The 14,308-nt window shown below is 45.9% G+C and overlaps 1 protein-coding gene across 4 annotated transcripts in view; it reads left to right on the forward strand.

Moving 5' to 3' along the window:
• Positions 1-14,308, forward strand: part of STAU2 (staufen double-stranded RNA binding protein 2) — a 228,741-nt gene that overhangs the window by 36,779 nt on the left and 177,654 nt on the right. For all 4 annotated transcript variants that reach the window (XM_069957463.1, XM_069957465.1, XM_069957464.1 and 1 more), the window contains one exon: positions 916-1,051. In XM_069957463.1, coding sequence (XP_069813564.1) covers positions 916-1,051 — 136 coding nt within the window. The remainder of the gene's footprint in view (positions 1-915; positions 1,052-14,308) is intronic.

Here is a 14,308-nt window from a genome sequence, read left to right on the forward strand (position 1 = left end):
TTTGAACGCAGAGCTGTTTGAGAACCAAGATACCACTGTACTTATCTAATGGAATAAAATGCTAATATTTAAAAAATCATGCAATATGATTTTCTGGTATTTTTTTAAATAGTTTCTGTCTGTCACAGGTGATATGTACCTACGATACCTATATTTGTGTATAGAGAGAGTATGTGTGTGTGTGTGTATACTGTATAATATGATATGTATACTAAATAAAATAAGCCTTTATTTTTAAAGGGAATCTGTCAGCACCTTTTCGGCTTCTAAGGTGCTGACATTGTGAGAAAGGTGTGTGTGTGTGTATTACCTTTCTTTTTCTAGTAGCTGCTGTACTTTTTCCATAATCTGTTCTATAACTTGCGGCACAAGTGCCAAAGAGGAGTCTTCGTCCCGCCTCCAACATGCGTGCTTCTGATGAAAAATATGCGCATGCGCCGTAGAGCATCAACTGAGGGCATAGGCTCCGGTCCTCAGCGCAACTGCGCCTCTACGCCGCATGCGCACATTGTTCGTCGGGAGCGAGAGCTGCACAGAGCCGGGCACATGTGCGAACTGGCAAGTGTGCGCGGGGCCTTTGCCGTCAGATGACGTCGCTAGGTAGGCCGCAGCCAGCCCCCAATGAATATTCAGGTGAAGCTGGGAAGAGGAGGTAGTTGGAGGCGGGACGAAGTGCGGCACGAACGCGGCACCAAGACTCTTCTTTGGCACTTGTGCCGCAAGTTACAGAACAGATTATGGAAAAAGTACAGCAGCTACCAGAAAAAGAAAGGTAACACATACACACCTTCCTCACAATGTCAGCACCTCAGAAGCCGAAAAGGTGCTGACAGATTCCCTTTAAGTATTTTTTTTTGAACCGTAATATTTGTGTCTTGTACTATGCACTTACATCATAGTGTTCTGTTCTTACAGGTAGCATAACACCAACAGTTGAGCTGAATGGTCTGGCAATGAAGCGTGGTGAGCCGGCCATCTACAGGCCCTTAGATCCAAAACCACTACCAAATCACCGAACTAACTACAACTACAGGGGGATGTACAACCAGAGGTTAGTGCGAGCTATCATTTATTATAATATATATATATATGTGTGTGTTGTTGATAATTCTGCTATCACGCTACAGTAACTGCCTGTATGCAATGTCATTGTCATAAAAAAATCAGACCGCCATCTCTTGTATATTGTCTTGGGTTTCAGGGAAGGGAATTGGGAACTTATTGGAAAGATAATGGTCATTAAAAACTGTGGCGGTCAAGCTGCATAGCTAGGTATTGGGTATATTAGATGATGCTGATCTGATTGATTCTACTATGCTAGTGATTTAGCGAGTGCTTTATCAGGTACATAAAGCCATTGGGGAAATTTATTGAACAATGTCCTAAAATGTAAGAATGTCCTGGAATGTTCTCAAACGCTGGAGAAAAAAAATGGCAAAATTGTCCCCACTTTGTGGCTAGTTTAAAGGGAACCAATCAGCACGATTGTGCTGATATGGTTCCCTGCTGCACAGTAGTGTTGTAACTAGAAAGGGCTGGGCCCCACAGCAAATTTTTTTTTTTTTTGGGACCCCCCCTACTCCCCCATCCATATATACTTACACCCCCCTGCTTGTTAGCCCTCTGCCCAGTAGATAGGGTATGTTAGGCCTCTCCCCTTATACCCCTCCCCCCCAGTACATGGTGCCCCCATAGTAGGCATCTCTCCTTGTATCCCCCCATAGATAGTGTCCCCAAACTAGACATCACCCCTAGTATCCTCTCTCCCCATTCCCCCCAGTACATAGTGTCCCCTGTGGTAGGCATCTCCCTTGTTACTATGATGACAGCTCAGGAGGCCCAGTGTATTGCAGGGATGGGCCCCATAGCTGCCGCTATGGCTGCTACAGTGGTAGTTACTAGAGATGAGCGAACCGGGTTCGGGTTCGAGTCGATCCGAACCCGAACGTTCAGTATTTGATTAACGGGGGCTGCTGAACTCGGATAAAGCTCTAAGGTTGTCTGGAAAACATGGATACAGCCAATGACTATATCCATGATTTCCACATAGCCTTAGGGCTTTATCCAACTTCAGCAGCCACCGCTAATCAAATGCCGAAAGTTCGGGTTCGGATCGACTCGAGCATGCTCGAGGTTCGCTCATCTCTAGTAGTTACGCACCTGCAGCACCTAACTGTTTTGTCTGCAGTACCATCTCTCGCCATTAGGGGTTGCCCTTTGCCTGTGTATTTCACAGTACATTGCAGCCTAGATATGCGAGTTAGGCTTGCTTCCCTCACACATGCAGGTTTTGAAGGGGAGATCTCCTAAATTTGTCAGTAGCATTCATGAAAAAATTTGTTTTCTATAGATTATATTAAAGTAACCTTTGTTTCATATATTAGCCTATACGTTTATCTGTGGGTGTGTATATAATGTATGTGTGTGTAAGTGTATATATATATATATATATATACACACAGACACACACACACATAAATTACTGTACACTATAGCAATCAGCATGTGGAGTATGATGTATAGTAAGTGCATAAACCTGGGGGGGGGGAAACAGTAGCAGTTTGTACACACAGGATGGAGCTGCAGATCCCCATAATGCAGTAGCAAAGAACAATAGGCTAGAATACAGAAGCAGGGCTGCTTTCAGAGGTCTGTGTGGTCACATGACAGCAATGGGGAAGGGGTGTGTGTTGAGTATGGACCAATCAGGAAGTGAGAATCACAGAGCTGTGCAGGAGGACAGTGACAGAAACTTTTCTATACAGCAGTGTGAATAGCTGAGTGTGAGTGCAGGCACATTATGGCAGCAGTGTGTATAGCTGAGTGTAAGTGCAAGCACATTATAGCATGAATGGAGAGGCTGGGAAACATCATATGCCTTGTGCTTGTGATGTCATCATAACTGACACGGTTTATATATCAAGCTTACAATCAGTGATAAGTGTGTATGTATGTGTATACATATGTTAATCAATTGTACATATTTATGGGGTGTAAACTGATTATTCATTTATTCATTCATGAATGTCAAAGGGGTTATCCAGCGCTACAAAAACATGGCCACTTACCCCCTACTGTTGTCTCCAGTTTGGGTGGGGTTTTGAAACTCGGTTCCATTGAAGTAAATGGAGCTTAAAGTGACTGTACCACCAGGCCCAGGCTGAAGCACTGGAGGTGGGCCGACCCACCCTTAGTGGGAGAAAACCCCGCCCCTCTATGATAGGGTTCCATTGATTCTAATGGAGTCACGTCATGGAGGGGCTGGGGTTTTTTCCCACTGGGGTTGGGTCGGCCCACCTCCAGTGCTTCAGCCTGGGCCTGGTGGTACAGTCACTTTAATTGCAAACCACACCAGAACTGGAGACAACAGTAGGGGGAAAAGTGGCCATGTTTTTGTAGCACTGGATAACCCCTTTAAAGTGCTAACAATGCATAGAAATCACACACAAACACACAAACACACACACACACACATATATACACACACACACACACACACATATTTATATATATATATAATATCTCAGTGCCTATATAAACTTTGAGACATTATTAATGATTGTTCAAAATATGCACTGATTTGAAGAATAAAACCAATGAGTCCACCGAATGAACCAATAAGGATGTTGGCAGATCTGAAACACTCACCACTTCCACAGGTATAGTAACAACTTAGAGCAACATTTTTCAACCTGCGGTATGCGTACCACAGGGGGTACACGGCTCAGGTTGAGGGGAACTTGGGGACATACCGGGTATCGAGGCATAAGTCACTGCAGGGGCCATACTTAGCAGAAAGGGTCATATTCATGTACAGGTGGCATATCTGACTCCAGGGCTTGGAGTATATCCGGTTTCAGGGGGCATACCTGGCTAGGTGAACATCTGGCTGTGGGGGACATATTCTGCTGCAAGGGGCATATATGGCTGCAGGGGACATACCTGGCTAGGGACTTATTCTGCTGCTGGGGGGCATATCCAGCTCCATGGGACCTATGGCTGCAAGGGGCATATGTAACGGCAGGGGCATATCTGGCTGCAGTGGGCATACTTGTCAACAAGGGGCATATCTTGCTGCAGTGGGCATACCTCTCAATAAGGTCATATCAGGCCGCAGTGGCATGATTGGTTGTATGTGTCACACTTGGCTGAAGGAGGCATAGTTGGCTGCAAGAGGCGTACATGGCATATGGGGCCTTTCTGTCTAAAGGGGGCATTTCATCTGGCTACAAAAAGCATTTATTCTAGCTACAGGGTGGCCTTTATTACTGGCCACAGGGGTGCATTATTACTAAGGAGGGTGGATTTATTATTGTGGAAGGGGGCATCATTATTTAACATTACTTGAGCATTATTACAGGGTCCTACAGATCAGTCACATTGTTATGGGAGGATCTAATCTGGGAATCAGTTGCTGACAGAGATTTCATACAGAGCCTATGGTGGCAGTGTGATCTCTGTCTTATTAAAGCGACGCTTCTAACTGGGGTACCTTGGGGGTACTTGGCTGAAGCATCTCATCACATGGGGGTACTTGACTTGAAAAGGTTGAGAAGCACTGCTCTCCAGTACACCAAGAGACGGTATAGCTTCTGTTATTTTTTTTAAGGGTTTGTTCACACATGGTGTGAACCCCACACCCCCCACCGAATTCTGCTTGCTATTTGTTCGAATGGGAGGGCTCGCCGGTCTGTCTATTCTTTGAGCTGAAAGGAGCGGAGGCACGCTAGCCCTCCCATTCAAACAGCAGGAAGGTTTTGCCACAGAGTCCCCGCACAGGGGTTCCGCACAGAATTTTGTCCCCGATTCCGTAGTGTGAATGGAGCCTTATAGGAAAACAAGTTTTTGCCATAATTTTATAATACAGGGAGATGACAATCTGATTCTAGAAAGAAGTCCAGCTGTTCGGCATTTTGAATACTAGCGGGTGAAGAGGTTGGATGCAGCCCTAGGGAGTCCTGGAAAACAGTGATACAAAGGGGCTTCGTCCTATGGCTGTATCCAACTCAAGTTGCACTAATCTCTAGTTGATTCCCTTGTTCTCTGGGAGATATTAGCTGATGAAAAAGCTGATTTTTGTAAGGGGTTATTCTGCTAGAGTAGGACACCACTGCATGTAAAATGTCAGAGGTGTTTTTTGAATGCCCATTATTTTGAGAAGCAAATATGTCCGTATTTTAATAGATACGTCCGTAATTATCAAAATACAGCCTTTTTTTCCCTCAAAATGACAGCCGGCTGAAAATAGACATTGTGTGATCAAACCTTTAAAAGTAATCTACATTAAATAATAATACTACTTATAATTTGAGGTTTCCCAGGAGGTAATGGGTTCTCTTTAAAATCTACAGATGTGGGTTTTCCGTATAATTATTGCAGATTTATCTATAGACCTTGCTGTGGATAAAAAAAAACAAAAAACAAAACATGTGATCTTTCAGATAGGGTTGAAGGGATTTCTGCAATATATCTTTGCTTTGTTATTACTGTAAATTCCCTCATCTTTAGTGAGTATACCCTTGTATTTACACACAGAAAATACCTTCATCATAATAGCCAACAGTGTCTGCAGTTACTTAATTACCCACTTGGTGGCGCTAGACACCGTTCAGTTAAATCACCTACAGAGTTATGTAACTTTCTTTCCTGTGTACGGACACTATTAGGCTATAGAAGTAAATGCATACTGCAGGTTTCCAGGAATAGCTATGAATAGTTTAGCTGTGATATTGACAGTGTACTTGTCTTCATTTGTATTGCAATTTTACTAGTAATTTCAGATTAAAGAGTTTTATTCTTGGGTATTAAAACTTTGCCTTAATATCATCTGTTACAGTCCTGCCATATGGTTATATAAAGTGGCATATAGATGGAGGTCTCCGAGACTCCTCTATATTCCCAAATAGAGCAGGTGTTGTCTTCTTGAAGTAACCAATTCAATACAATACTCATGTCTGTGCAGCCTTTGGAAAGGTGCCATCTTGTTTATAGCAGCAAGTAAAAACCTCCTGTACAGAATGGCAGGACAGTTTTGTGCCGGCCGTCACGTCTCTCTCTGTTCTGTGGGTGAAATAACATTACAGTCAAGTGATTTTATAACCAGTCCTTGAAGAGGCCTTCCATAATCTGCCGTAGATCAGACAGATGGTGGCTATTCCTGAAAGACCTTGGCTTTGTTCACGACAAACAGCTTCAGTTTATGGCTTTTATCCGGATTGGCACAGGAGGACTGTAATCCTGTCTCTGCTCATCTTGATGCCTTTAGCAGCTATTTTTCTGGATGCGGTCCAGCATGGTTTTGAGTAGACCGTGCCAAAACCGTCCATTCTCCTCTGTGTTGTAGCGCTGGCTGAGAAGAAGATTGTGCTTCTACGGGAAGAGATTTCCCTCCACCACTCCGCAGATAGGGTGCTGACATGAAACTTGGACATTGTATAGCGAGATGCCCATCTCTGACTTCTATGTTGTTCCTAACACTTGTTCAGCCAAGACAACTAAGACTTTGACAAGCTTTGAGGCCTTCAGTTCTAGAGATGTCATAAGATCAAAGGTGGATACACTATTGTAGACTTTGGGATCCAGATAGAGCACACCAGGAGCTAATAAAGGGACAGCAATGTGGATATGTGGTCTTAGAGTGCTTCATTAAAGGGGTTATCCAGGATTAGAAAAAGCACAACTACTTTTTTAAAAAACAGCACCACCCCTGACCTGTGGTATTACATTTTAGATCCATTCACTTCAATAAAAATGAGCTGCAAAACTACACCTAAACTGAGGACAAGAGAGGTGCTGTTTCTGGAAGAAAGCGGCCATGTTTTTTTTAACCCCAGTCACCACACATCCTCCCCTATAAGTATCTCAATGTGGAGTCAAACTCTTGCTACTGTATGTAGAGACGGGGAGTTTGTAGCCCTCAAGCTGTTGCAAAACTACAATTCCCATCATGTCTGGCAAGCCAAAGCTTTGGCTGGATGGCTGCAGGTTCATTGTCTTTACGGCAGTAGGATTGTGATCCCAATTAACAGGTTCTCCATCCCTGTGCAGAACGACCTCTATAAAGGTCACTGAACACTCTCGGAAGCCGTTCTCTGTAATCTGAATGGGAAAGTTCCTGTTTTTTGAGTCCTATGGTCCATGGATCTTGCTGTACAGCTTATCTTTAAATGCTGTTAAAATAGCTGAGACAAGATTATTAACAGTCTCCATAATAATGTATAAAGAAAATAGACCCAGAGAACATGTAATAGTAACTGGCTCTAATCATGAACAATAATTTGGGGCACAGTATAGAATGTGTTTTTAGTGTAACTGCCCTTTTTATAAAAAAATTTTTGCACAAAATAATTAAAGGTATTACACCCAAAATCTTTTTTGCATTGTTAAATAGTCCACCCACCGCTCCATATATTGCTCAAAGCAAGTCATTCCCTTTTCTGAGATGTTTTGGTGTTATTTCTCCCAACTTACCCCCTCTGGATACAAAAAATGAGCTAAATGGAGTCCACTCCGACACGCTCCTTCTTCCTGGACCCAGCCTTCGCAGTTGGGATCATGTGTCCTCCTTGAATGGGCTGGGTTAGCGATTATAACCCTGCCCTCTGAAAAGATGGAGGATAGGTATGACACAGTCGACAGTCTCCTTCAGCTCTCCTTGGTGCTGTAACCCCCCCCCCCTCATTCCCTGTCAAACACCTGACCGTGTTAACACAGCCGCTAGCACCCTCCTGTTCTGCGAACCCCCGACACACAGCTGACCTTGACAGCATAGTGCCTGATAGTCTCTCCTCTCTCTCCCCTCTCACCCTTACCTCTCCCTCCATAGTCCTGCAGCTGAATTGGCCCCCAAGCACGTAGTTGACATTGGTGGTGATTGAGTGCATCTAAAGCATTAGTCACTACCAATGTTTATTATAGTGGGCTTTGTCAGTAGTATTGCCATGAGGGGTTTAATGGCTTTAAAGGTATATAATAATATGTTTTATTTCTTTATGTCATTGTTTACTATTGTCAGCGATTGGCCTCTGTCAAGGCTGCTTTCTTTCAGTTGCACGTAGTAATGGTGAGCAGTGGGCAGGAAAGAAAGCTAAGGGGCGGTTATGCAAATGGACCAATCAGGGAGAAGCGGTGCATGATGGAAAATGTAGTTACCTGGCTGGCGCCATCTTGGACATAGACCAGCTTTTAACGTGTAACTCAGGAATGGCGGAAGCTAGAAGGACAGGAGAGTGCTTAAAATACTTGGTAAGACCAGCCAGGTTTGGGACAATTACATTTTTTTAGATCTTGGGCGGAATACCCATTTAACAACTGTACTTACTTCTGCCATAATAAAATACTGCATTCAGAATGATGGTCCTAACAAGAGGCATTTAGGAATGGTCTATAAAAATTTCTGAGAACCGTGAATAGTTTTAAAAAAGTCATGTTGCTGTTTAACTTTCAGAGAAGTTGGAATGTGGGTGCTGTGTGCAGCTACTGCAGTTACCCTCACGCCGTCTTTCATAAATCTCCCTCTTCTGTATACACTTGGAATTTGTTACATAGATTTAATTCCAAAGTGCTGATTTACCCAATGCTAATGTTATATCATTTTTTCATTTAATTTCATTTTATCATTTTTATACAGTACATTTTTTTGACAGCATCATTCCAAAAATGGAAATAAAATCTTGCATCTGAATTGTCCCTCTTAGCACTTGGCCCATATAATAGCTGACCTAGTTGCCACAGCTGTATTTGCACCCACATTTTGTCATTGACACTTAACACTTTTGGAGACAGAGTCTGAGAGACATTAAACAAAGGAAAGAAGATGGTCAAGGATTAAAGTCCCTATTCCACGGCCCGACTCTGAGGAGCAAACGAACGCTTTCAGCGCTTGTTTGCTCCTCGTTCCCCGCTCGCTGCCACCGCTATTCCGCACAGCAGCAGTGAGCGGGTGAGTGTGTGAGGGGCCGTGGGGAGCTGCAGGGGGGCTGCCCATAACATACAGCAGCAGTCTCCTGCCGCCGCTTCTATTCCACGGGGTGACGGCAGCAGATCGTTGCTGTATAAGTCGTTTGTCTTTCAACATGTTTGAAAGACAAACAACGCAACGATCAGCCGACATGAACGATGTTGACTGATCGTTGCCTTCTATTCCACGGGAATACGGCCGATAATAGTTCCGTGGAATAGGGCGTTAAGGAGGAGGGCAGGCTTGCTGATATGGAGAGTAAAGAGCAGAGGGACACTTAGCCTTTCTTCTGGCCAAGGTGAGCACAATATAGGGCAGGGATGTCGGACAGAGAATTTTTTCACTAAATAACACACATTACAAAGTTATCAGCATTGTAATGTGTGTTATTTAAGTGAATGGCCCCCGACCGTGGACCCGGAAGTGTGATACAGTATACTCACGGGAATCACTGTCTTCCCTGGCTGCCATCTTGGGACGATCATGTCATGTTCAGGAGGCTGGCCTGACTGCTCCAGCCCTCCCTCATGCCGGCCCCCCTCCAGCGCGTCATCAGCTGCTCAGACGCCATTGGCTGAACATAACAGAAGACGTCTGGGCCTCAAATGCTGCTACATTTCCTATGAAACCTCTGTCAAAGGGGTAATAACTCTCCTTAAGGGTCCATTCACACAGAAAGATTATCTGACAGATTATCTGCCAAAGATTTGAAGCCATAGCCAGAAACATACTATAAACAAAGATCAGGTAATATAGAAAAACCTTAGATTTCTCCTCTTTTCAAATCCATTCCAGGCTTTGGCTTCAAATCTTTGGCAGATAATCTGTCAGATAATCTTTCTGTGTAAATGGACCCTTATGGTGTGTTTACACAGGCAGATTTATCTGACAGATTTTTGAAGCCAAAGCCAGGAACAGACCATAAATGAAAGACTGGAATCTCGCCTCTTTTCAAATCCATTCCTGGTTTTGGCTTCCAAAATCTGTCAGATAAATCTGCCTGTGTAAACGCACCTTTACAGGCCATTGCTGCTGCACTAAGAAATCTGGGAAGAAACAATATCAAAGTGGTTCTCACACCTGTTAAGCAAAGAGATGTCCCTTCTGTGAAACCTCTGTCTTTGTACATAGCAGTGGTGGAGTCGCATCAAGAGATCGGATAAGGGCCCTATTCCACGGGACGATTATCGTTCGCATAATCGTTAACGATAAACGATCCAAACGACCACTATTGCAAAAGACCTGAAATCGTTCACTCATTTACATGGAACGATAATCGTTACTTATGATCGTTCTTGCGGTCGTCTTGTTGTCGCTATTGCGTTTGTCATTACTGCAAATGACCGAACGACATCTTATTCAATGCGAACGATTTGTGAACGAGCAACGATAAAAATACTGTAGGTCCAGGTTTTAATAAACCAGGGGTGGGGAACCTCCGGCCCGCGGGCCGCATCCGGCCCTGAGACCTCCCGATGCGGCCCGCGGCCCGCGGCTCCCCTGTGACACGCGCTGCTCTGGAGGAAGGAAGGAGCCGGCGCACACAGCATCCTCTGTGACAGCTGCCGTGCTGTCTGTGTCGGCTCCTTCCTCCTCCAAAGCGGCGCGTGTCTTCAGTCTCCTGCGGGCTGCGCGCGATGACGTCATTTCATTGCGCGCCGCCTGCAGGAGAAGACCGGCACAGAGGACCTGGGAGAGAAGAGGACCTGGACAGCGTGGGAACGGAGGAAAGGTGAGAGGGATGTTTATTTTTTTTTATTTGGGGGTTAAATAGGCTACCAGGGACATGACTGATGGGGGGGGATAACTAGGCTACCAGGGACATGACTGATGGGGGGGGGGGGATAACTAGGCTACCAGGGACATGACTGATGGGGGTTAACTAGTCCACCAGGGACATGAGTGATGGGGGGGGGAGATAACTAGGCTACTAGGGACAAGACTGTTGGGGGTTAACTGGTCCACCAGGGACATGACTGTTGGGTGTTTACTGGTCCACCAGGCATATGACTGTTGGGGGTTAACTGGTCCACCAGGGACATGACTGTTGGGGGGGGATAACTAGGCCACCAGGGACAAGACTGTTGGGGGTTAACTGGTCCACCAGGGACATGACTGTTGGGGGTTAACTGGTCCACCAGGGACATGACTGTTGGGTGTTTACTGGTCCACCAGGCATATGACTGTTGGGGGTTAACTGGTCCACCAGGGACATGACTGTTGGGGGTTAACTAGGCTACCAGGGACATGACTGTTGGGGGTTAACTAGGCTACCAGGGACATGACTGTTGGGGGTTAACTAGGCCACCAGGGACATGACTGTTGGGGGTTAACTAGGCCACCAGGGACATGACTAATGGGGGTTAACTAGGCCACCAGGGACAGGCCTGATGGGGGGTTAACTAGGCCACCAGGGACAGGCCTGATGGGGGGTTAACTAGGCTACCAGGGACATGCCTGATGGGGGGTTAACTAGGCTACCAGGGACATGACTGAGGGATTAACTAGGCTACCAGGGACATGACTGATGTGGGTTAACTAGGCTATCAGGGATATGCCTGATGGGGGTTAAATAGGCCACCAGGGACATGCCTGATGAGGGTTAACTAGGCTACCAGGGACATGACTGATGTGGGTTAACTAGGCTACCAGGGACATGCCTGATGGGGGTTAACTGGTCCACCAGGGACAGGCCTGATGGGGGTTAGCTAGGCCACCAGGGACATGACTGTTGGGGGTTAACTAGGCCACCAGGGACATGACTAATGGGGGTTAACTAGGCTACCAGGGACAGGCCTGATGGGGGGTTAACTAGGCTACCAGGGACATGACTGATGTGGGTTAATTAGGCTACCAGGGACATGCCTGATGGGGGTTAACTAGGCCACCAGGGACATGCCTGATGGGGGTTAACTAGGCTACCAGGGACATGCCTGATGGGGGGTAACTAGGCTACCAGGGACAAGACTGATGGGGGTTAACTAGGCTACCAGGGACATGCCTGATGGGGGTTAACTAGGCTACCAGGGACATGCCTGATGGGGGTTAACTAGTCCACCAGGGACAAGACTGATGCGGGTTAACTAGGCCACCAGGGACATGACTGATGGGGGTTAACTAGTCCACCAGGGACATGACTGATGGGGGTTAACTAGGCTACCAGGGGCATGACTGTTGGGGGTTAACTAGGCCACCAGGGACATGACTGTTGGGGGTTAACTAGGCCACCAGGGACATGACTAATGGGGGTTAACTAGGCCACCAGGGACAGGCCTGATGGGGGGTTAACTAGGCTACCAGGGACATGCCTGATGGAGGGTTAACTAGGCTACCAGGGACATGACTGAGGGATTAACTAGGCTACCAGGGACATGACTGAGGGATTAACTAGGCTACCAGGGACATGACTGATGTGGGTTAACTAGGCTATCAGGGATATGCCTGATGGGGGTTAAATAGGCTACCAGGGACATGCCTGATGAGGGTTAACTAGGCTACCAGGGACATGACTGATGTGGGTTAACTAGGCTACCAGGGACATGCCTGATGGGGGTTAACTGGTCCACCAGGGACAGGCCTGATGGGGGTTAGCTAGGCCACCAGGGACATGACTGTTGGGGGTTAACTAGGCCACCAGGGACATGACTAATGGGGGTTAACTAGGCTACCAGGGACAGGCCTGATGGGGGGGTTAACTAGGCTACCAGGGACATGACTGATGTGGGTTAATTAGGCTACCAGGGACATGCCTGATGGGGGTTAACTAGGCCACCAGGGACATGCCTGATGGGGGTTAACTAGGCTACCAGGGACATGCCTGATGGGGGGTAACTAGGCTACCAGGGACAAGACTGATGGGGGTTAACTAGGCTACCAGGGACATGCCTGATGGGGGTTAACTAGGCTACCAGGGACATGCCTGATGGGGGTTAACTAGTCCACCAGGGACAAGACTGATGCGGGTTAACTAGGCTACCAGGGACATGACTGATGGGGGTTAACTAGTCCACCAGGGACATGACTGATGGGGGTTAACTAGGCTACCAGGGGCATGACTGATGGGGGTTAACTAGGCTACCAGGGACATGCCTGATGGGGGTTAACTAGGCTACCAGGGACATGGCTGGGGGGGTTAACTAGGCTACCAGGGACATGGCTGGGGGTTAACTACAATAGCAGGGGCACTAGGCGAACAATACCTTGCCTTGCCCTGGGTGCTGCAAACCCCCGCTACTAACTGCCGCGCACGGTATGCGGCCCTCGAATTATTTTATTAATGCCCGACCGGCCCTCGACATGGAAAAGGTTCCCCACCCCTGTAATAAACGATCATGATTTCTCGTTCGGGCATTAATCGTTAACTGCTATTCAAACGAACGATTATCGTTTAGATTCAAATGATTTAACGATAATCTGAATGATAATCGTCCCGTGGAATAGGGCCCTAAGCAATGCTGTCATCCTGTAGTTCACAGGACTGGGGACAGACAACTTCCTCTGACACATTAAGCACTGTTATACTCTGTTAGTCAGACTGGTGATCACCTGACCCAGTTACAGTAATGAAACCCATAGATGCAGCTGCCCTGTAAAAAAAAAAAAATAGGTGGTACTGTAGGACTAGTGACTGTGAATGTGCATGACGGGCAAAAAAACAACAACAAAAACTGGAGTGCTTCTTTAACCCCTTCGGGACCAGGCTAATTTTCGTTTTTGCGTTTTCGTTTTTTCCTCCTTGTGCTTAAAAGGCCATAGCACTTGCATTTTTACACCTACAGACTCACATGAGCCCTTATTTTTTGCGTCACTAATTGTACTTTGCAATGTCAGGCTGAATTTTTGCATAAAGTACACTGTGAAACCAGAAAAAAATTCAAAGTGTGGTGAAATTGAAAAAAAAACAACATTTTTTTTATTTGGGGGGAATGTGTTTTTACGCCATTCGCCCTGGGGTAAAACTGACTTGTTATGCATGTTCCTCAAGTTGATACGATTAAAACGATATATAACATGTATAACTTTTCTTTTATCTGATGGCCTGTAAAAAATTCAAACCATTGTTAACAAATATACGTTCCTTAAAATCGCTCCATTCCCAGGCTTATAGCGCTTTTATCCTTTGGTCTATGGGGCTGTGTCAGGTGTCATTTTTTGCGCCATGATGTGTTCTTTCTATCGGTACCTTGATTGCGCATATACCACTTTTTGATCGCTTTTTATTACATTTTTTCTGGATTTGATGCGACCAAAAATGCGCAATTTTGCACTTTGGGATTTTTTTTGCGCTGACGCCGTTTACCGTGCGAGATCAGGAATGTGATTAATTAATAGTTCAGATGATTACGCACG

This window comes from Dendropsophus ebraccatus, chromosome 2 (assembly GCF_027789765.1).
Source record: "Dendropsophus ebraccatus isolate aDenEbr1 chromosome 2, aDenEbr1.pat, whole genome shotgun sequence".
Lineage (NCBI taxonomy): Eukaryota > Metazoa > Chordata > Amphibia > Anura > Hylidae > Dendropsophus > Dendropsophus ebraccatus.